We start from the raw sequence: 24124 nt of genomic DNA on the forward strand, positions 1-24124 counted from the left end.
GAACATACAAAACCTTTATAGTGTACACTACACAGTAGATACCCTACACTGCAACACTGAACACACCAACATTGTACACCACAGTCAGTACCTCACAGGGAGGCTCTGTACACCACACACAGGGAGGCTCTGTACACTACATACAGGGTTCTCTACACCATACAAATGAGATAGTGAAGAAAGAAATCTAAACTTACTTTTTTCCTGGATCCCTGAGAGAAACGGAGACATTGTTCAGCTTAGTGACCAGTCGTACTGCAATGTACTGGAATGACAACATAGACAGATTACTGAACATGTACACACCCACCGATGGGTAACACCTATCTGCCTGTTTGGCACCAGAGGTGGTGATCCTGGTATTCTTGGGTACTTACATCTATGGGGAGTGTAGGATCAGACTCATTCTCCTCATAGCCTATAGCTCCATACAGCTTGTTCTTCTCCTCCAGAGTGAACTGCTCATAGAACTTCTCCTCTGCAATACACATACATCACCATAATTTATCAAAAATAATCTTTTGATATTGCATTTGTTTCCATAGTGGCATCTTAAAACCTTGTTTCATAATAGGGTGTCTATGCAAAGAAAGACCGGTAGGACATTACACCAACAACACACATAATACATTTCAAGGGATTCTACATCAACAAACAACATGAGTGTTGCCTTGGTTACTTACGGATATCATTTCCAGACTTTTCAGTTGCTTTCTTCTTCTTTCCTCCAAACCAGCCACCAAACCAACCAGTTCCCTGTTCCTCCTTGCGTTTAGCACCCAGCTTTGCAGCCTGTATAGAAAGCAGAATAGACATCAGATCAAACAATCAGCAAGTTCATATCCACAGGTGGCCAGTAAATAAAACTAATGTCTTGAGTCTTCATCAGTTTCTCCCCATCCAAGAAAACAAGAAGAACAACTAAATACCTGTTCTAATAAAATTCAACAAACAGGAAACATATATTATCATATATTGCCCACATGGTCACCTTATGGGTAATTGCATACCAATGTTGTACGTCACACGAGTGTGGTAACTTGACCTGAGATTCTAACTATTTGATTGGATAACCAATGACCTCTAGATTACATCATGTTGTAACAGAACTATGTTTTCATTCATATCAAACACGTGAATTTGTTCATTCTACAACTTGTATACATTGTGGGAATGTAAACATTGCTGTGTCGCTATTTAAGTGTGAGTCAAACTGAAACATTTTATCTGTCGAAAAACATAAACGCAATGTTTCCACCAGTGATGTTAGCTGAGTGAAGCAACTGCAAACCAGAAACTTGTGACCTTGACCTTGTGACCTCCTAAGGTATCTGAACATCCCTTTCGCACTGTACGATACCACTGGAAGGACCGTTTTGCAGTACTCACCTCTACTTCAGCCTGCTGCCTCATCAAGGTGATGCTGAACACATCCAATAACTTCTCACATTCCTGCAAACATACAATACTCTCATAAGTATACATGCATCAAATGTGAAAGCACATCACAGCTATATACTTGATATGGTGTTTTTCAGTCACAACTCACATCAATTGTCTTCTGAACATCTCCAGATGCCTTCCCCTTGTCAAGCTTCTTCACATATGCCTCTCTGTATCGCTTCATTGCCAGTCTGTGCTGGCTGATATGAGACCATGAGAACATCCGTCGGCGCCGTCGAACTGTCTCCTCCAGGACAGCATTGTAGGCATAGTGCCACCTGAATAACATAACACACCTGTAGGCATAGTGCCACCTGAATAACACAACACACCTGTAGGCATAGTGTCACCTGAATAGCACAACACACCTGTAGGCTTAGTGTCACCTGACTAACACAACACACCTGTAGGCTTAGTGTCACCTGAATAACAACACACCTGTAGGCTTAGTGTCACCTGAATAACACAACACATGAGTGTAGGCATAGTGCTTTACACACATATTCTGGCACAGCGATGCCTTAAAGGACCACTAAACTCAATTTTTTGGTACTCTTTTTATCACTGCATATGAAAGACTTCTGATTAGTCATAAACGAAACACCACTTTTTTTTTTTAAAAAAACTTGTGGTTAATTAATACCAAGCGCTTAAAAGTTGCTAAAAACCGTCTGCTTCTCGCTCGCCCGCAACCGAAACCGCAGACAGGTTACGTAACTCTGTCGCCAGAGCCCTACAGTGATGTCATAGAAGGAAAGATTTCCAGTCAAATGTATAGAAAATGTATAGAAAATGTGTAGGAAGCCCGTCATTTTGCTGATTTCTCGATGTCACCAAAGTCATGCCGAATTGTTATGTTGCCGTCAATTGTTCCTTGGGGTCTGGTGATGGTATCACTATGCACAGATTTCCACCAGACTCTGTAGTTTGTGATTAAATTGGTTGTTAGTGTGTGCGAAGTGAGCGTTGTGGAAGCCTGTGGTATATACTAAATTCGATGGTTCGCCCCCTACCACACTTCCAGGATAGAAAATGGAGCTACAGTTTCATCGAGTTTATGGAATCAAGTCTGTTTACTACACATTGCTAACAAAAAGGATTTTGCATGGATATAACGCTTTCTTCCTCGGAAATGAGGTTGTGCTCGAAGTGACAATATTATCGTAAGTAATATTATATTGACCCATTATATTGACCACTTCCAAGAGTGAAATTGTTATAAGCAATGTCATGTAAAATCCTATTGTCCATCAATAAAATACATATTTTACTACCAGTAGAAAGTATTTTTGATTTTGTAAGTCAGTGAAAACAAACTTAAATGGCATTCATCCTCAGACAGGGCGCCGCCATTTTTTAAAATCGTGAAGTCACGGGCTAAAGTCTGTTACAGTTATTCAGATTATGATTTGTTCTCATGAAGTTAGAAAATCAAAACTACTTTTTACTGGTAGTTATATATGCGTTTGAACCATGGCCAAAAGGATTTTGCATGACACAACTTTTAACATAAGGACTTCTTCCAAGGAAGCAAGGTGGGGGTCGAAGTGACATTTATATTGCAAGCACCTCACTTCAAAGAGTGAAATTGTTATGTTGTAAGCAATGTCATGCAAAATCCTAATGTCCATCAATAAAATACATATTTAACTACCAGTAGAAAATAATTTTGCTTTTGTAAGTCAGTGAAAACAAACTTAAATAGCATTCATCCCAAGACAGGGCGCCGCCATTTTTGAAAATCATGAAGTCAAATCCATTTGAATTAACGAGATTATGGTTTGTTATCATCAAGTTAGAAAATCAAAACTACAAAAATATGTATTTGAATCATTACCAAAAGGAATTTGCATGACACAACCTGTAACATAACCTATGCCAGGTCGGGGTCGAAGTGAAAATACTGCGCGATAAATTTCTTCACTTGCTAAATTTATGTTGACACTTGTCAATATGCGTCTTTATACTTGGTCTCATAATCCTAATAACTTTATAATCATACTTGTATGCATTTTGAAACTTAATAAAAAGAAGCGATCTGTGAATGTATAACAGGAATGTAATATGTAGACATTTCATAGTTTGCCTATATGAATCATAATTCGCACGCACGCCCTAGTGTATGTTGTCTGCATCATTGCACTTCACGACGGAAACAATGATTCTGTTGAAAGCTGCGACGACAACTTGTTAAAAACAAAAATGCAAATATTAAAATTAAAGTTATAGGAGCAATGTCAGGCTATTACCTTCTTCGAACATGTGATATATAATTCATCTGCAGATTTCCCAAGTGATGTGTTTTTTAACAGTCTAATATACGAAAATGCGATGTATCGTTTCAGGTTTTTCAGATTGCTGTATAGTTTCATTGGTTACCCAAGATAGCACACCTGGCAACTAAATGCATAATGTGCGTCATTCTTTTCAAAATGTTCAATCAATCAATGTTTTGGTGGTTAATCCTTTGAAAGAAGGGTGTTGTTTTACATAGACACAGACACAACAGAGTGTATTCAGTATAGATTTGTAAATGTACATACATAAACACTACCTTTTGACAAATCCCCAATTTAAATCCCCATAAAACTAATTAATCAATCAGTGTGTTATCGGTTAATCCTTTGATCGATCCAGACAAAAGAAATGCCAAATGGGGGCCTTTGTCGGGTAATCTAAGTGGCGTTACCACTAATTATACCTGTCATAAATTCATTAACTGAGCATCAAGTGAATGATGACAAATAACGTGTAGGTTTATACCATCTAACACGGATTACAACCTAGCGACACCAAGTGATTTTGACAGAATCGTCTATGAAAACAAGGGTTGTAACTCGAAAACTAGGCAAAGCAGGAGACAAAAAAAAATGACAGTAGATTGTGAGAACATAAAGCTTTCATTTTTCTCAACAGCTTTCGCAATTTCAGGTTTGTACAAACCTGTAAGCGAAATAGTTTAACCCCTGAAATGTAGATGAATACTACACAGACGCTCATTTCTAAACCTACTACCACGTCACGGAGACACGCAGACTGGTTGAAATTTCGTTTGCGGCAGAGAATTGAGCACTGTTGACAAAAAGGTCATTTAAAGGTGATTAAAGATTAAAATGAGCAGTTTTAATGATGGGGTTTCATTTATAACGATGTCAGCAAGTGATTTTGCATTTGTACCCTATTAGTGTATATGTGACCTTTAAATCACATGTATATGTTGGCTTCGTTCATTGTTCACATTCATTAAAAAACAAGACAGGAAACAAACACAGGGCTGTTATTCCCACTAGACCATGCCACTGGGACATTCTTTGTTAACATTCTGAGAATGGTCTCTTACAACACTCACAAAAACAGTGGTTGGTGGAACAAATGTAATGGCAACAGTTCAAAAACAGAAGAAGGAAACATAAGGAATCAGTGTCAGTAGGGTACATCCCAAATAATACAATGAGCAGTCAGATACCGACATTCAAGTCAAAGGTAAGACAAAATATCCCATGTATAATGAACAATGAAGTTCATCCTCACCAAGCCTTGGCATTCTTGTGGAGTGGTACATCCGGTTTGTATTTGCGATACAGGCCCAGCAATGCTGTCCTCTCAAATGCTTCCAACATCTCCAACAGGTCGTCATACTGAAACATTACCACAGCAACAGTTACTCACTAATTACCAAAGTCCAAAAGGACCAAAGTCCTTGACATTCACAGAATTCAGACTTATGGTGGGCCTGTTTTGTGTGTATGTCATTAAATGCTGCACTCGGAAATATTTCAGCTATATGGCATGAATCTTTAAATAGTTGGCCCTGGACCATACAATAAAGGGATACATCTACACTATTTGGAATTAGCATGTCATCACTTCAATGTGAGCTACACAAGATCCATCACAGTGCTACAGAGACTAGGCAGTGTATACATGACAGGAACAGCTAGTCGAGATACCTGTATGTTATGACACATATATGTTTTGGCAGAAAGGATGCAATAAAAAACACAAATACCTGAATGCTGAAATTTGTCTTGTTGAAGACAGGGAATATCCTGTAGCTAGATACATATTAAGTACATTGACATCTACAGCAGATCTCCTGCAGCCAAGACACTTGCAGACATATCACTCATGTAAATGTCTATCTACATGATAGGCCCATCTTTATAGACCCCTTTAAGTCGGCTCGCATGTCTGTTCAGACATCAGGATGTCACAGTGTTTGTTGCCACACCAACTACTTGTCACATGACTGCTGACTAGGGTTGACACATTGAGTAACCTGAGTGTCAAATGGCATTACAAAGCAGGTGTAAAAGCACACGACATCTTCTAAACTTGTTGATACATGTGAGACTTACAGAATGTGTACAACCCCTGACTTTCAGTCCAATGGGGTACAAGACAACTGAAAGTTACACCTGAATAATGTTCATCCCTTTACCACACATCAACCTTATACACACATACTGTATGTCACTGAGTATAAAGCGACCCAATGTATAAGACAACCGCCTCGTACGTACATGCACCCTGTATTGATACTACTACTACATTCACATCACAGGCATTCTCATCATAATGCACAAAACACTGCATGAACGGGTACATCCCTAGAATCAGCAATATATAATGCAATATTTGCATGTACAGAATATCCTGTCAGGGGGTGTCACTTTCACAGAGATACCACTGACCTGTAGCTTGGAGAGAGAGACTGCGATGTTGTCAAACACTATTGTCATGAAGATCTTCGGAAGACTGAACTGGTTCTTTTCTGGCTTGGGATTGAGCTTGAGATGTGCTACAGACGATATAGGCTTGATCACTGCAGGGAGGAGAAACAAGCATTACCATCACATCGGGTAGGTACATGGGGAAACAAGAGACTCATGCTTCACACACAACTCAAGTGAGGTGAGGTAGTGCTTAATGTATATGTAGGTTTATGTATATGTGTGGCTGCTTGTACTAGCCAGACTTAGCTGGTTATATAGTGCTTGCTCACTGAGATACCACGCAACAGTTAAGCATGATTGATTAATCCCACTCTGTCACATCATACTGACAAAAGTCAACCAGCCTTTGTTGTACCCATTAATGAACTATCATTTCCTAAGTTTACTAAACCAAAGAATATTTCACTAGATTCCTGCTGAACTAAACTGGTTAACTGAGCTCCAGGATACTTACAGTACTGGTAATCTGTCTGGGCATTCTGAGCAGCAATATTGGACTTCAGAGTTTTCTGAAAACAACAACATAATAATAACATATTTCCACATACAAATCAACACAATGCCACTGGGTTGGGATTATTGTCACTTTCAAGAGCAGGAAAGTTACATCACAGCGTGGTAGAATAGTTCAAAGAGATGGATGTTTACAAACAGCTAACAGGATTTTTGACGAGATGGATGCCCCTCAGTGATGAAGTGAGTTAAGTTGGTTTACCTACCAGAATGTCCTCCTTTGGGAGGTCATCGTACATTTTGGCACAGCTGTCCCAATACACCCCTAGTGAGTCCAACCGGATCAGCTGAAACACACGTACAAATCACTAAACCTGTCTTTCATAGCTGTCATAATCATTGCAAGCTAAAAAATGATCTTACCATCAGAAATGAGAAACAAGAAAAAAGAGATTATCTCCCCAACCAGCCCTGCAGTACTGACACACATCCTCATTCTCTGAATGGAATCCACAGTTGTTCCCCTAAGAGTGCTGTTACACACATCCTCCCCACAAAAGTGACAAATACCTATTAGCCTCATACCTTGAAGATCTGTGTCACAGCATCCTTGATGACACATGGTTGCCATGACTCGTCTGTGGTCTGAAATGCAAAGTAACGTCAGAATTTACCAAAAGAAAACACAAAACAAAGGCGGCTAATTTGTAAAAAGATATCAGGCTCTGTTCAGAACGTTGAAACTTGGTATATAAGCAGGCTGTGACTGCATTGTATCTGTGACTGAAGTCTGTGCTCTATCTGATGGTACTAGATGAAGGCTGTTTACACTGATAGTAATGGGACATGCTCAGAACTGTAAGCCCTAATCCTGATGGAACCAACTAAGACCAGACAGTACTAATCCTGGCAGAACCAGCTAAGACCAGCCAGCACTGATGATGGTGGAACCAGCAGAGACCAGTCTGTACTGATCCTGGTAGAACCAGCTGAGGCCAGTCAGTCTTGATCCTGGTGGAACCAGCTTGAGCATTCTGCAAGGTCTTAGAAACAACTATGACTTGTATGACTCACCTACAAAATATTTATTCATATTTACATATTTTGGATATTTTTAAAAGTGTTTTCAGTTATCAGAGGCAGATATGTAAAATGGAATTTTTCTCAAAGCATGCAGTAGCATGCCTTGTGTCAGTTTGCCAAGACCTCTGACTCTACCGCCAGTCAAAACAGTGGGCTAGGCTACACTGTTTTGCTGTAGTTGGTTGTTATTGTGCATAATACATCAGCATCTGACTTGTTATTGTATTTGTGAATACTATTTGTGTTATTACCCTACATATAAGATATGTATGGTATTTGCCTCACATTCAATGCAGCCCAGGTATTCATCAGCCCAGTCTGACACAGCTGTTTCAGAACACTCAAGACTATATGCAACTTGAACTAAACTGATGTTTCGTGTTTCCAGACGTTCACAATGCATACAATTTGTCTGAAAGTGACTACTCTGGGTGAAATTCAGGAGACCTACACCTGAAGGACAGCCACTGTGCAAATGTAGACCTCTATCATTTACAATTACCTGAAACAGCAGTTCCCGAAGAGTGACACCAACAGCAAATGGACGCTTGGGATTTGTAAAGCGGTCCTCATACCTCACGTGGATATTGTTCACCTTTATCTGCAAGTTTTTGATAACCTGAGTTGCCATTTTCTCCACAAAGGTGTCTTGCTTTTCTTCCTTTGGTTTGTCTGAAATATTATGTCTTCTTGTTATAAAAAACAGACCTGCTTTCTTTGAGGGCCTTTCAAACCTGGCCTGTACTAAAAAGTTATTTTGTAACATTTTCACCACTGGAACTGCCTGAAGCACAGGTTTCTTTAAGTCACAAAATAAACATATAATCAACTGGGTCCAGGCACAAATCTAATTCTATTTCTGACATTACTGTTGAGTTATTTAGTTAACAGTTTAAGCATGACTCACATGGCTTGGCATGTCACATACTTCGATATACCAATATTAGTGTCAAACTCAAAATATCTTGAGGTATTTGCTTCCATCTTACCAAAATGTCTGGAGCAGCCCCAGCAGCAGTTATCTGCGCCACACTATGTAAAGAATACTATGGCAATACCAAAGAGAAGAAAAGGAGAAGTTGTTGGACAAAAGTTTTGATTCTCTGCTGTAACATGCACAGAGCATACAAGCATCTCAGTTAATGAGCCACAAAATGCTCTGTTTCCAGCCATGGAAAATCAAAGCATTGTTTCTTTGAAGCAGACAAGGCCATGTTTTGAGCTTGTATGTAAACATTTACCCCATGACACTAAAATGTAATTTGATTGGCAGCACTACATCCAACTTGTTGACTACCTAGGTGAACAAGGTGAACGCACTCCCGACATTTGTACCAGTTTGTTGAATTTGATAATTCAGACGAATACAACTACGACCCAGATCATCCATTCTGCCTCTACCAGAAGTCATAAGGCTGTGTGATACGGAGTTAACTCACCCTTTTCAGCCTCGGCCTTCTTCCTCTCTTCTATCTGCTTCAGCTTTTTCTGTTTCGCCTCTTGCTTCGCCTTCTCCTCTTTCTCCTCATTGTACTTGATGCCTACAAAACACCACCAATAGTACAACATGACTGTACAGAGTAACTTTATCTGTGTGGTGCTTGATGCCTACAACAGTAGTACAGCATGACAGTACATGTACTGTTTTGTACTCTCAACTTGGGTGCTGCAAAGGCACACATACACCTGAGCAAGACAGTCATACTCACCTGCATTGGGGACAGCCAATGCATAGATTCCATCTAGCTGAGCTATCACTGGCTCTGTGTACAAATTTTTCCAGGGAATTTTTAGAGTCAGCTTTCCTGTAATGAGAAAATAATAATTAGATGAAATTAGAACAGTGCATAAGACCCTGACCACAACAGCCCTATGGTTTCGTTGTAAAGGGCCAGTGATATTGAATATAACAGTGACTGTTACTCTGCTAGCTGATTGCTAGTAGTGCTACTGTCAGCATGGTCATCTATCACAGGCACCTTAGCTGGAAGTAGGTCAAAAGGTACACTTCATACATGGTTTGATATCTGTAGAAAGTATGATGAAGAAATATCAAACAGTTTTCAAATTTAGACAGGAAACCCTGCATTCCAATATTGGCATCCCACTCCTTGGCAGGGGACATTAATCTGTTCTCAGCTCATGTCCTGGAAATAACAACTACATAAAACTTGATCTTTACCAGTTGGACAGCCAGGACAAGACCACTTTTTCATGATGAGTTCATCATTTCAAAGAGATTGCTAACTGTCCACTGCTACAAGATTTTCCATGAGGCTACTTTATTTGTCAAGAGACAAAACCAAACCTTCAGGTCAAATATTATATAAAACTTTAAAGGTTAAATATTAAATGTCACACATTTCAAAGCAATAACGGTTTCATATATTTGTTTTTAGCTTTAATAAAACCTGGTCATGATGTTTGAGTTATCAAACAAATTACAGAACCATCCACATGTGTACCTACATACATTCTGCCACTGGTTTCACACCTTCAGCATAAAAGCAGAACAGAACAAAAAGGAACTGCTTGCCCATAGATATGGTATTATATCAGGGTTACCAAACATATAGGGTTTATGAGCTGTTATTCACGGTATCGTGTTGCTACTTTCCTGTGTCATACTCTTATATATCACTAAGGAATGTCAGAATCTGTAAAGTCTGACCATGGCTTTATGAGAACAGGCTGTCACATACTAATGTTTGATCTGTTGCAGCACCACCTCACACAAGCCCCATGACATCAAGAAACATGTCTGTCCAAGCACTGAGGTGTCACCAGACATCAAGGAACATGTCTGTCCAAGCACTGAGGTGTCACCAGACATCAAGAAACATGTCTGTCCAAGCACTGAGGTGTCACCAGACATCAAGAAACATGTCAGTCCAAGCACTGAGGTGTCACCAGACATCAAGGAACATGTCTGTCCAAGCACTGAGGTGTCACCAGATTCAAGCACAATGCATATGTCGAACACCAGATACAGCATCTCAACTAAATCAATATCAACTTCCTTCAGATATCTACCTTCATGAATATTCCATGTCTTCTCCATAGAATCCTATTAAGTCTGTGAAGTTGTGAATGTACAGGCCAAAGTAATGTCTGCTTTCCAGAGAACGCATATCTGCTGAAATCAGCAGTGTATTTCAGTGGCCAAGAGAAAGACTTCCCACCCATACTCCCCCTCAAATTTGACTCTAGTCAAATCACATCATGTGAATATATATTTCTTTAATTGTATCTGAACATACTGAAAGACATATCCAACAAGTGTCATCAGAAGATGACATATCCCCCCAGTCCCCACATATTTGAAAGAACAAATCATCTGACAGTTACTTATTGTGTTTTTAGACTGTTTGAACTGTTTCCATGGAATTCAGGAAAAATATGAATGCCATACATCTGTAATCAGAAAAAGTCACCATTTCGAGATCTGTCTCATATATCTGCCAAGATCTTTTGAAAGATATGAAATGGTTTTCGAGTTGTGCTCTGGAAACGAAGTCTGAAACATGTCCATGGAAACCGAGAAAATAATAAATCACAAAAACCTGTAAATACCAAAAGGCACTACTTTAGGGACCGGTTGATATATCTACCAGGTTTTGCAGAAAAATATTGAATAGTTTTTGAGTTGTGCTCCGGAAACGAAGCCCATCCCCCAATTCTGCGACCAAATCCGAAATGTTTCCATGGAAACCGAGAAAATAATAAATGACAAAAACCTGTAAATACCAAAAGGCCCAACTTTGGGGCCACACATATCTACCAAGTTTTGCAGAAAAATATTGAACGGTTTTTGAGTTCTGCTCCGGAAACGAAGCCCACCCCACCATTAGACTAACATCAAAATGTTCCATGGAAAAAACAAAAAAAATAAAAATGCCAAAACTCTGTAAATAGCAAAAGGCACAACTATAGGTTGAGATTATTATATCCATCAAGTTTGGTCTAAAAATATTGAACGGTTTCTGAGTTATGCTCCGGAAACAAAATGAATACGGATGGATGGAGGACAGATGGACGGACGGACAGATGAGGCATTGACTAATCCCCCTGCATAACATGCCGAGGGGATAAAAAAGTATTGATATTTTATCGTGCGACAAAGCATCACAATTATCGATATTACAATACATCAACATAGCTCTACCCTGGAACAAGATTACAAACATAGTCAGGGCCCAAATCGTTTACCATTTTATAAAATAAATGTCAAGTTGAAAGTTTCTCTTCATTTCACTAAGGTCTGGTTTGTAGTATAATATACTTCTCATGGCTTGTATCTCTGACTGCACAACATAATGTGAAGTGAAGGTGTTCTAGTGACAAAAACTGTTTGTACAATTATCCCAGAGATGGCCACAATAATCAAATAAAGGTAAAACAAATGATTATAACACGTTTTGCGTGACAATCTGTATTTAAAACTATGAAGCCAAGTAATCATAATCATAGGGCTAATTTTCCTAGCATTTCATTAATGTGGGAGTGCCTCTGGAGGTTTTCTTAAATCATGTTTTGTGTGACGGTGTAGAAAGGGGTATAAAAAACAAATACACTCGCACAAACAATGGATCTCACAATAATCTGACTAAGTTAGGAAGATATATTAGTACTATACTAACAGAAGACTGTTTCACAAGTATGATATGTGAAAGGGCATTCTCTTAGCAATTATATTATGGGCAAAGCAATATGGCATAGTCACCTTCCAAAAATGTGTGCAACATAAACATCAAGTTTCTCATTTTCCATATTTGTCACAGTCCTAACATGGGTACAAGTTTGTGAATCACAACTGAAAATTCACATTCTGGGTATAAAAAACAACTGGCAAAAAGTCGAGTCCTCAAAGTACTTGCCATACCACAATCAAAAACTTAACAAAATGTTTACAAAACACGTTTCAACACCCATAACAATAGCAATATCTAAATACTTATGAATTTTCACTTAATTTAAAAGGTACCATTCATCAAGAACGAAGGTTTCCTACAAGATTCAGTTTTACATGAAAACTTGCGAGTTTCAGTTTTGTTTAGATCAAATATTACTTGCCAGGTTTCTGCCAAGTTACATATTCTATCTAAAGAGTAATCGCATTTGTATATTACTGATATTTGAAAAATTCTAATTCAATTTTGCAAATAAATTAACACAACAATAATGAAATATAGCATTTCTGGTAAAACAACATTAGTTTAGGATGCAACTTTAAAAAATCATTGCATCACGTTTGTTTGGAGTTGTTTTATTAGGTAGGGATCGAAATAGTGTTTTATTTGCATGCCATGGTAAACACTGGAATACGAGGGATGAAATATTTTCAATGTGCCCTGGCAGCATGACTAAAATTATGAAAATACACAACATGATTCACTTAATCAGTGTCTGCTCTGGCTTAAATTTTCATGGGGGCCACTGGACCCCTTCACTTAAAAATTAGGGGTCCAAAAACAAACTGGAAGGGTCCATGAATCAGCTAGGGCATCTTGCATGTTGTAAACTGCACAGTGAGATGTGTTTTTCATTGAGTCTGAATCACAACCTAATGTTTTTTGAAATGGTAGTCCATGAAGCATGCATAATTCCGTCAATGCAGCACATTTTGATGAGGCAATTTGCTCCTTTGCCAGCCAGTATATATTCAGCATTGCAGATTGAACTGCACATTCCTTATCATTCAGCACTTTGGAGACAACTGTAGACATCTTCCGTCTCAGAGATGTAGCTTGAATAGCAGAATTGTGGTGATCAGTCTTCATGTGCCAGACCACAGTGGAATGCCTATAAATATTTCAGCCAACAGTAAATGCATTGGTCGTGCTTTCAGAAATACAGATATGGCAAGTCATGCCAAGTGATCTCTCAAATCTTAACCAGTTGTACTTTGTAAGCAAGCTACTTTGAAATCGCTGTTAAACTATTTTTTCTTTTGCAAAGGTTCGTTTCATTTTCTGTGTCATTTTTTTACCAGTTTTTTTAACCATTTTTTAAATGATTTTTTAGCTGTAGTATTGCAAAACCAACTGACTATATTTGCCTTAATACGATGGTTTGTCATCGAGGGAGCTGTCAAATTTACGCAAACGTAGTAAACTACTTCCTTATAAGGATTCGCAGTATTTCACAGAACAAGGTAAACAACAAACTTTTGTGGACGATGATTATATATTCACTCACTCTGACGAATTCTAAGAAAAAAACACACAAGAAGTCTGTTGTAGAATATCAAAATATTTAGAGTCCATAAAAGAAAATCAACGCCCATATTCAAGTTTTAGCATTTATTCTGCTTTATATTTGTTTGCGCCGTTTCCCCGTTCTGACAAATACCCTTGGCATGCTTGGCTATTTTTAGCTTCACAAGAGATATTGATGTTTTCGACCAATCCCCAAGCTAACCAAATTACGAACGTTGCCCAGCCCTTCAATAGGTATCATCTGATTGGCTGAAGAAACCTAAGGACCACACCGTACATTAATTTAAGCAAAACCCAAAATAGATGTAAAGTAACTGATTTGAGTATTGGTCATGAAAAGTGCGAGACAAATAAAACCGGTTTTGTTTAACAAACAGTAGAGTCTATGAACTGGAAACGTCTATAAACATTCGCAGTTGTCTTTGACATGAAATAACCCAATACGCTAGGACATGTACACAAAGATGTACGTTTTGGATTTGAGATAGGAAATTAATACAGCTTGAGTCAATGTGTCCACAAAACCCACACATATTACGTAGGTGCGTTCAAACTCACATTTGTGCATCTAAGACACAAAAACGCACTCTTCAGCCAACACTGCTCAATGGAAAAGTAACTTAAATTTGATGAAATGATTCAAAACATACTTTTTTGCATCCTATTCAGTGCTGTTCCGATTAACTGAAAAACTGAAGATTGGTCACAGTGACCAAACAATCCAAAAATTGATCACATTTTCTCATAATCAAACACAAACGATTTTGGAAATAGTGTTGCAGTCTTTGAAACAACTGACGATGGAACATATCTTTGAAGTTGTAAGGGCCTGAAAACTTTTTGAATTCTTAGAAAACTAACTTCATTAACTGAAAAGTCATGACTGAATACTTCTTGAAGACTCCATTGAGTTTAATGTTCATGATATAATTGCTATCACTTTAAGTAGCAAGTTGCATCAGTTTATACATATCTGCTACAACAACCTACACAGGAAAATCTGGAAAATGACGCTAAACAATGTTTATCGAAGACTAAATACTGAAGCAATGGTAATAATGAATAACTGGTAATGAAGCAATCATCAGTTGTGAGCTTTCAACCAATTCCAAACACTTTTATAATGCTTACCCTTCTCAGTATCTTTTAAATGTCAGCAAATGCACATGACAGGAAATCCTGTTTTGAATATCACAGTTTGTGGGTTAGTTCTATACAGGCTGGAAGTGCTGTCCACATGAGACGTGGAGTTGCCCCAAAAGCAACTCTATTTCCTCGCTTTGCAGTGAAAGAACCCTTGGTGCAAAAGTACAGGTAAATTTGTCATGACATTTTCATTATTTTGCAAGTATATCAGAAAATGATCATCAGAAGCTGTTATTTGAAAATATTCTTGTTTGTTCTTGGCTGATTGTAATAAATTAAAGTATTCCAACAGTGCAAATTTACTGATGCATAGATGGAACGATGACAGATCCGTTTTATCCTATTTCTGCATTTTTACCTCAATATTTAATCATACCATTTTATAACAATGTGATGTTTATTGACCTATGATATTAAACACACACATTGGATTTATTTGAATCTGCAAACAAAATGGACCCCGCATTGCCAATGCTAGTAAAACTTATAAACTTAGTTACCATGGTAGGTACATAGGTATATACAATTTGTAACTTAAGTATACAGACAATGCTGTACATGATGTTCCATTCATATCCTCAAAACAGTGTTGACCCCGGGGATATTTAGACATATAAAAATGCATGCAATACAGCAATTACTACTCTATTGGAGTAGTTTTGTGGCATAAACCTACACATGTTTATTTGTCATAATTCACTTGATGGTCTGTTCATCCTGTCCAGTATCAACTTTTAAACAATTCATGATATGTCTTTACATACAAATCTTATTAGTACCTGTATGTGTACATTGTTATCATTATATCAATCACAGCTTTTTACCCCTATACATTTAACCTGTGTTCAATAACACATTTTTTTATTCTTTTTTTTAATTTTTTTTGATTTAAATTTTCTTTTTTTATAGTACATTTATCTGTGAGAAACGCTCTTATATCTATCTTATGTATCCTATATTTATATGCACTCTGTGATGATGTACAACAAATTCGGTGTCAGGGTTATACAGTTTTAGTCTTCACTAGGTTACCTCAACAACCTAGATGGATGACATCAATGGGCTAATGAGTACATCTTCCAATTGACTTCAAGACAAACTATATTAAAGTTTTGCTGATCAATGTAAGGATGCACGCTTATACTACCACTTGCACTTGCAGGTGGCATAGCAGACATCGCAACCCAGTCAATATTTCTGGGATATGATCCGGGTAGTCACGGGGGAAAAACAACAACAAAGGCAACAACCATTCCAGCGAAAATGCTGTGGATCAGTGTCCCTTTAAATGTGTATAATGATACCCCAATATACTGAAGGGATACAATGACGTCTTTTGTCTGCACAAAACATTTGAAACTTTTTCTTCTCTAAAATACTGAATGCACAGGGTGTGTGCACTATACATATGTGTGAACAAGACACTGTTACTTCAAAGCTAAAATCTTAATGTTAGTCGCCATATGGATTTTCATTTGTTCACATATTGCTAAATTTAATATGTTTCACTTAGAGAGATTACTCTTAATAAATATTTTGCAAACAGTCCATTGCTTGTTGCTGGTTTGATAACCACAACCTAAAGATAGAGTTGCCAAACAGAGAGAAAAATAACCATCTTCCTGTATGCAAGCGAAGCAAGCAAAGGTTGGCAGCGTACTTACCTTGTTTCGGTTTGAACAATATTTTTAATGGCAAAATAAATATCACCACCATCAAAGCTAGGCATAAGTACATTTAAGTCAACATTTTAAGTGCCACTTGTGGCATATCATCAAACTGTTCTTTGTCTCCATTACCCATGCTAACTTCTGAATCTGTATTTTTCTAATAGAACTCGCCAAATATGTTATGTGCAAGAGTACGATTCTTGCAGCTTTTCTTAAAGTAAACCATAACTCTTGTAGATTCAGTGAAAAAATATAATATGTAAAATTTCAAGTAGTATTTCTTGGTAGCAAAAGCCATAAATCACCAGATGCTGGGTCTGCAAAGAATTAACAGCATACACGTATATCATAAAACAATACTTCACAATATTTGACTGACAAAACGGTTATATTGGGTTAGCAACAATATATAAAGTGTGCATCAAATGAAGACTACAATGTGGGTTATATTTGATGCACCGCCAACCTACTACAGACATGTTTATGAGAGACTACTCACCCACATGACCAGCTTTGATCTTGACAGGCAGGTCCAGATCATCCTGCAAGTAAATACATTAGTCTACAGTCCAACACCCGCTGCAGGGCAACTACTGAGTTTCACTCACACACACCTACTGAGTTTAACACACAACTACTGACAGGCCCCCCTAAGTAATTGAAGGAATTACACCAAATTTGAAGGAATTGCATCTCAAATGTAAACAAACGCAGCCCACTCGCGAAACAATTGCAGCGATATCGGTAGTTTAGCGGTAATGACAGAAACCCATCGGCCCTATCGGAAGCTAATATTGTCGGTAATACTGGAAACACGCTCGGCCATCTTTGGAGATTTTTCGGTCGCGAGCAGAAACTCACGCAGCAAAACATGGCGTCGTTGGAAGAAGCACCCGTCTCAGTGAGTTTTGTTTTTAGTTCCTACTATTACATTTTTATACTTATCCATCTTTGACCACCCATGTTGCATGCGGTTAAGTATGAAGTGTTGTCGGGGCAATAGCTTATGTTTTTAGGAAAAGATTGTCACTGCAGAAGAGTGTCACAAGTCATGCCCCTGGAGATTGTTTACATCTGAACATCGAAGTCGTGCAGATGATTACGAACATCATGAACGTCCGCCATGAAGAAGTTTATGAGCCATAATTTTTCTTTCTATGAAGTGCAATTGACAAATTTAAACACATTTTACAAAAAAAAGTTTGTTATATCTAGCGCACGTTTGTAATCATCTGCACGACTTCGATGTTCAGATGTAAACAATCTCCAAGGGCATGACTTGTGACACTCTCCTAGAGTGACTATCTTTTCCTAAAAACATAAGCTATTGCCCTGACAACACCTCATACCTAAACGCATTCAACGCGGGTGATCAAAGATGGATAAGTATAAAAATGTAATAGTAGGAACTAAAAACAAAACTCACAGAGACAGGTGCTTCTTCCAACGACGCCATGTTTTGCTGCGTGAGTTTCCGCTCGCGACCGAAAAATCTCCAAAGATGGCCGAGCATGTTTCCAATATTACCGACATTGCTTCCGATAGGGCCGATGGGTTTCTGTCATTACCGCTAAACTACCGATATCGCTGCAATTGTTTCGTGAGTGGGCTGCGTTTGTTTACATTTGAGATGCAATTCCTTCAAATTTGGTGTAATTCCTTCAGTTACTTAGGGGGACCTGTACTGAGTTCAACTCACACAGAACTACTAAGTTTAAGTCACACACAACTACCGAGTGTAACTCACAGACAGCTACCGAGTATAACTCACACACAACTACCGAGTATAACTCACAGACAGCTACCGAGTATAACTCACACACAACTACTGAATTCAACTCACACACAGCTACCGAGTATAACTCACACACAGCTACCAAGTGTAACTCACACACAGCTACCGAGTATAACTCCACACAACTGCAGAGCTTAGCTAGCACATTCTATCATTTGCAGAGTCTGAGCAAAGGTCACATGGACTAGCAGACTTATGTTAATTCAAAGTCTCAGTGTACACTGACATACATACCAGGGCACTCTGCTTGAGGTCCAGGTTCTGCAACACAGCATCTCCTGCAGAGGAAGGAGCAACAACTTAAGAGCAAAACATAACATGTTCCAGACACATTCAGTATTTGCTGAAAGGTATGAATATTTCATATTTTAGAAATAAATCTCTTCGAAATGAACAGACTCCAGACTGAACTTGGTAACGTTACAAACAAATTACCAAGAAATATACTTGTACTACTCAAACGTGAAGGACCGCTGATTCTTACATGTTACCAAAGTTACTTTGCCCACGATTAACCTTTTATGAGCTGTATGTACTTTACATGGTGAGGCTGTCAAAAGAGGATCAACAATAACAATGCATGGAAACAAAAGTGTTGTTTTGGGTTCAGTGATCAGGAGAACATCAGCAATGAACTAATTCAAACTATTTTAAATTGTGAAAACCAAACACCAACTTGGCACACACCATTTGGGATCAGGATGTGTAGATGCATGCATCATAAATAACAGACTTGGTCACTACCTGCAAAACTGAACAGTCTGGTCACTGCAAACATCCATACACTGATACTTCCTTGAGAATATAGTGTCATAGTATGTTAAGTAACTCTCATACAATGCAATGCTCCAGACGAGCTGAGATTCAGAGCTGAGAATCATAGTAAGAATTACTCTGACTCTCCTGCATATAAGCAACAGTAACATGCAAGAAACACTTCCGAACCTAACGGAATGACAACACAGCTGAACTACTTGTTCAGCCTTTCTCTTAAATACCAGTAATTCATTACTCATTTACACTGACCACATAAAGTCTGCTTCAGTCAATGCATAAAAGCACCATGTATTGACACTTGGACATCTAATGACTTGTTGGACATGTCTGTTAGGTTTTTAACGCAGGTGTTTATTGCCACACTCTTGCAACATTCAGGCTAAGCAATGACAGTCAGTAAATAACTGAGTCTGAAACAGACAATCCAATGATTTTGTCAGATGCATCAATCAGCTATGATAAGTCAGCAGATCTGACCACCTCATCACATTAGTTTCATCTCAATACAAGCATGGACATGCTGAAGAGCAATTCCCTCACATATACAGGACTGCTGAGTTGCAAAGCAGGCAGATGCAAATGTTCCAAAATAACTTTTACCATTCCAAACACCCCAGAGGCTTAAATCTGTGCTGTGAATATGCACATAAGTAATCACAGCTTAAAGGCACTATATCACACCAAACGTCTCTAACAATAAAAGGTGTGTTTCTCTCAAAATACCATCAGCCCTTTGGGAAACTACCAAATAATTTTATTCTCCCCAAAATTACGCATTTTGATTACAATATTAAATAATCTTTCGTAAATGAATTAATGCAAACCTCATGCCCTCTACCCACCAAACATTAATTCCGGCGAACCCTACGCAGTTATATTCCTTGGAGCATTCTTTATAAATATTCAACCCACAAATTGTGATGGAAACCAATTCGGCAAACATCATACACACTGCTTGTTAAAGTTTTCAATGTAAGGAGGTACTGGTTTGATTCCATATACAGCAAGAACTCTCTGCTTGGAATTCCCCAAATGGGTACAATGTGTCAAGTCATTATTGGTGTCCACTACAGTGATACTGCTAGAACTCAGATAAAAGCAGAGTAACACCATACTCACTCACTCACTCACTCATTCTGTTTTGAAGCTTGTCGCCTCAAAGTTTCAATTATTGATGTCAGACAAGTCCTAAGGGTTAATAAGTCTTTCACTGCATCAATAGGGTAATTGCATACATATATTATAGGCCAAAATATTGACCAAAATGTATGAAATTGTTCCTTTAAAAGGGCAAGTAACTGGCATAAATTCATCTAATAGACAGGACTGACTATAGAAATACACTGAATAGCAGGAAATACTGAAAATATGTAATGAGAACCATCAAAAGAGACAATATGTAACAGAATTCATAGAGAGCTTTCTGAGAGGAGGGGTGAGAACAATCTATTATACTTTTTATTGCATCACAAATGACAGCAAATTATTTGTGTCCGGCATACTTCTGAATATTCTATGCATTTCAAAACATTCTCATTGTCCAAAAGAAATTGAAAGGATTCCCAAGTGTATGTATTGTATGAAAATACACCCACCATGTTGTTACCAATACCCACTATAAACTCGCAAACTTTCTTCAGCGTAACAAAGGGAGACACTAGGAGTCCTGGTGAGCACATTCCCAGTCTACCATGATCACTGATGCATTGCCACTGGAGTAGGCAGTATGTAACTGCTGTGTGATGCTCGCTCAGCTTGTTAATGTCTGCCTCAACATCAAAGCCTGAGTGAAGTGTGAGTCTGTTGCTGCCAGCGCTGCCCATCTGTTCACTACAGCTCTCAAGGCCCGACAAATCCAGCACCTCACATTTGTCTCCAAAGACAACCCAAGTAACATGGTCAGTTCCTGACAGCACCATGACTGCATGGATAGTCGCTTTTGTTCACCCTGAGCACCAACTGAATTAGGAATCAGGTAATCAGGCTCCAACTTGCTTGATTGCCTGTCATCCAAGCTTGACTAAGTCACCAATGTGTCTGGTCAATATTATCTACAGACTGATAGATATACCTTCCCTTGTCTGTGCTTCCCTCAGCTTTCTCACATTGTATGCTAATGTTATCTATAACCAGACAGACATGATCTGGAATGTAAAACACAGACAAATAATAGTAAGCTGACTTTAATAATAAAAGTGACATTCGTATTCTGCATCACGGTGGGGCACACTCAAAGCACTCGCTTACAGTCTTTAATATTGCAGCTTCTGTATCACTTTTATCCATTTCAGTCTGCATGCTGGAGTTAACCTCAGGTCTGAACTATCATATTTACAAGCCGCATAACATGCTGTATCGATCTTGACCACCTTGACCATGCCGATGATGAACTGTTTCAACTGGCCCTCCACGACTGGTAGCAGCAGACAAACAACAGGCAGAGATACACCCACCTGATGAAATGTGTTGGCACCAGACCCATACTAAAAACTAGTGTCCGAAATGATGATATGTTACAAAAAAATAAACCCAAACAAACAAAAACAACCAGTTCAAAATACACAAGATAAAATTGTGTCCTGGGACACCCTGGAGGCCCCTGCTGCTGCTGCTGAGTGTGTTCTGGTGATTAATTTCCACTAAACAAGTTCAATAAACTTCTTTGCAACTGTTGAGATGCACACCTTTCAAGTCAATGAAACACATGTATAAGCTTAATTGATTCTGTTAAGCAGTTTTTGGGAAGAAATGGATAGATTTAATTCCCTATTTCACAATCGTCTGAGAGAAATTCGACAAAATTTATCTATGTTCAAATGTCTCTAAACACAGAAAAAACTTTAACACAGAAAAACAAAATATGAGATGCACATCTTTAGAGTCTCTATAAATGACATATGCAAGCTAAATGCCTTTTGTGCAGTGGTTTTTGAGGAGAAGTGGATGAAGTTCACCCCGTTGTATGGGACAAACAGGATGAATAGAACTAAATTCAACTAAGCTAAAACACTGAGACTTTTATTTCTGTGGAAATATGGACTTGCTACATAATTAAGACATGCCTGGGCTTTCATGGATATATTTGTTTCAGGGTCTGTATGACGGACTACACAAGTTCGTATCACATCAGTCTTGATAGTCATTACTGACATACATGACCTACACTAGGTCACATGACAAGCAGGAACCTGGCCTGTTATGCCAACCATTGTGAGGCAGACAACCATGTGATTTAGCCAGACCATATGATTCAGCTAGGCGTGTACACAGAACAGGCTGCGACCAGCCTGGGACAGTGGAATGTGAGTAATGCTGGGAAGTGTTGTGAGACTTGTAGTGGAGGATGTAGTACTCAAGTGTCAAGTCACTGTCATGCAAGCATCCATACTGTGGTGCAGGATATACCTACAAATGTCTCTCTGACTCCAGCAGAAAATAGTTTGCATCCCCATGACATGTGGAATTTAACCTTGGATATTTGAGTTCCAATAAACTGTTCTCGAGACAAGGAGACAGCTGTAGCACTGACAACATGTAAGTCAGTGTCACACACCAAACATCTTTCTACCTTGACTATTTGAGTTCAGCTAAATCAATGCAGTCACTTAGCAGTGTTCTGGAGACGAGGATAGTCTATACACAGTCAGCACTTGTGCCATGTAAGTCAGTGTCGACACACACATAAAACATCTTTCCAAACATTATCCCTACTGCTATAAAAAGATCAACAGAAGAGAACTGGCCATACAACATTTGTACAAGTGAAACACTTTCATTAGATCAATGAACAGCTTCAGCAATCTGGTATTCTGCAAAGTTCCCTCCCAAACTGTCAGTCAGCTATTCCAGGCGCTCTGTGATGAGAAACTTATACCATTGCAAGCGGCATATCAGGATATTTGGTGAGCTGTATGCCAACATATCAGCCTGAGAGCTGACAATGCACGGAAATAACACTTGGTGGAATCGGCCTGTTAATGAGTGTTATAAATAGCTAAATAGCACGTGAACCTGCTGATCATCACACATGCTGAAGCAACAGCATCTGCTCACCCACATAAACATCATATATACTAGTTTCCATAACAACGCGACACACACTTTCAACAGAGAACTCCAGCGACCTCATGAAAAGGTCAAGGTTGCATACTTGACATTTGCTGGGATGAACCAAACTCCTTCTCTCTCTGTAGACAAACAAGCTCGTTTGGTGTGTTACCATGACAACTTGAAAAAGCTGCTGCCAATAAATTAAGTTTGCCAAATCTGCTTTCTGGCATAGTCTGGGGTCCCCCCACCCCCCATGGGTTTCACAGTGGGCACACAGGAATGGCCGCCACACCCTTTGGTCTAATGCCACACACAAACTGTACAATACAGATCACTACGTAGCCCCTAGATAGCCCCTAGATCACTATATAGCCCCTAGATGTCCCATAGATCACTACGAACCCCGTAGATGTCCCATAGATCACTATATAGCCCCTAGATATCCCATCATTGTTGTCCCTGTGTGTGAAAGTGGCTCTTTAGTGCCATTATCTGCTATGCGATCACTGGATGAGATTGGCGAGTAAGAGATATAACTACTGAGCGAATGTGATGTGATACAATAGGTCTGTAAGGTAGTATTACCCCAGAAAAGGTTAATACATCAATGGAAGTATTCGTTAACCCTGTTTATGCACCGAAATAGAATGTGGTTAAGATCACAGAACAGCTGAATAAGTAGAATTTTGCATTTAGCAAAATGCAACCCAAGTCTTCAGCAACCCAAAATAGAATAAAATATTGCACAAGGTC

General features: G+C 38.7%; 1 protein-coding gene across 4 annotated transcripts in view; it reads right to left on the bottom strand.

The window, feature by feature from the left end:
• LOC137260215 (intermembrane lipid transfer protein VPS13A-like) overlaps positions 1 to 24124 on the bottom strand; it is a 106475-nt gene that overhangs the window by 67907 nt on the left and 14444 nt on the right. For all 4 annotated transcript variants that reach the window (XM_067797909.1, XM_067797911.1, XM_067797908.1 and 1 more), the window contains exons 2-16: positions 18779 to 18822; positions 17249 to 17291; positions 9425 to 9520; positions 9155 to 9256; positions 8218 to 8387; positions 7218 to 7277; positions 6899 to 6979; positions 6634 to 6688; positions 6138 to 6268; positions 4975 to 5081; positions 1550 to 1721; positions 1390 to 1452; positions 684 to 792; positions 378 to 478; positions 198 to 265 (exon numbers count right to left, since the gene is read on the bottom strand). In XM_067797909.1, coding sequence (XP_067654010.1) covers positions 198 to 265; positions 378 to 478; positions 684 to 792; positions 1390 to 1452; positions 1550 to 1721; positions 4975 to 5081; positions 6138 to 6268; positions 6634 to 6688; positions 6899 to 6979; positions 7218 to 7277; positions 8218 to 8387; positions 9155 to 9256; positions 9425 to 9520; positions 17249 to 17291; positions 18779 to 18822 — 1402 coding nt within the window. The remainder of the gene's footprint in view (positions 1 to 197; positions 266 to 377; positions 479 to 683; positions 793 to 1389; positions 1453 to 1549; positions 1722 to 4974; positions 5082 to 6137; positions 6269 to 6633; positions 6689 to 6898; positions 6980 to 7217; positions 7278 to 8217; positions 8388 to 9154; positions 9257 to 9424; positions 9521 to 17248; positions 17292 to 18778; positions 18823 to 24124) is intronic.

The sequence above is a fragment of the Haliotis asinina genome, chromosome 13 (genome assembly GCF_037392515.1).
Source record: "Haliotis asinina isolate JCU_RB_2024 chromosome 13, JCU_Hal_asi_v2, whole genome shotgun sequence".
NCBI lineage: Eukaryota > Metazoa > Mollusca > Gastropoda > Lepetellida > Haliotidae > Haliotis > Haliotis asinina.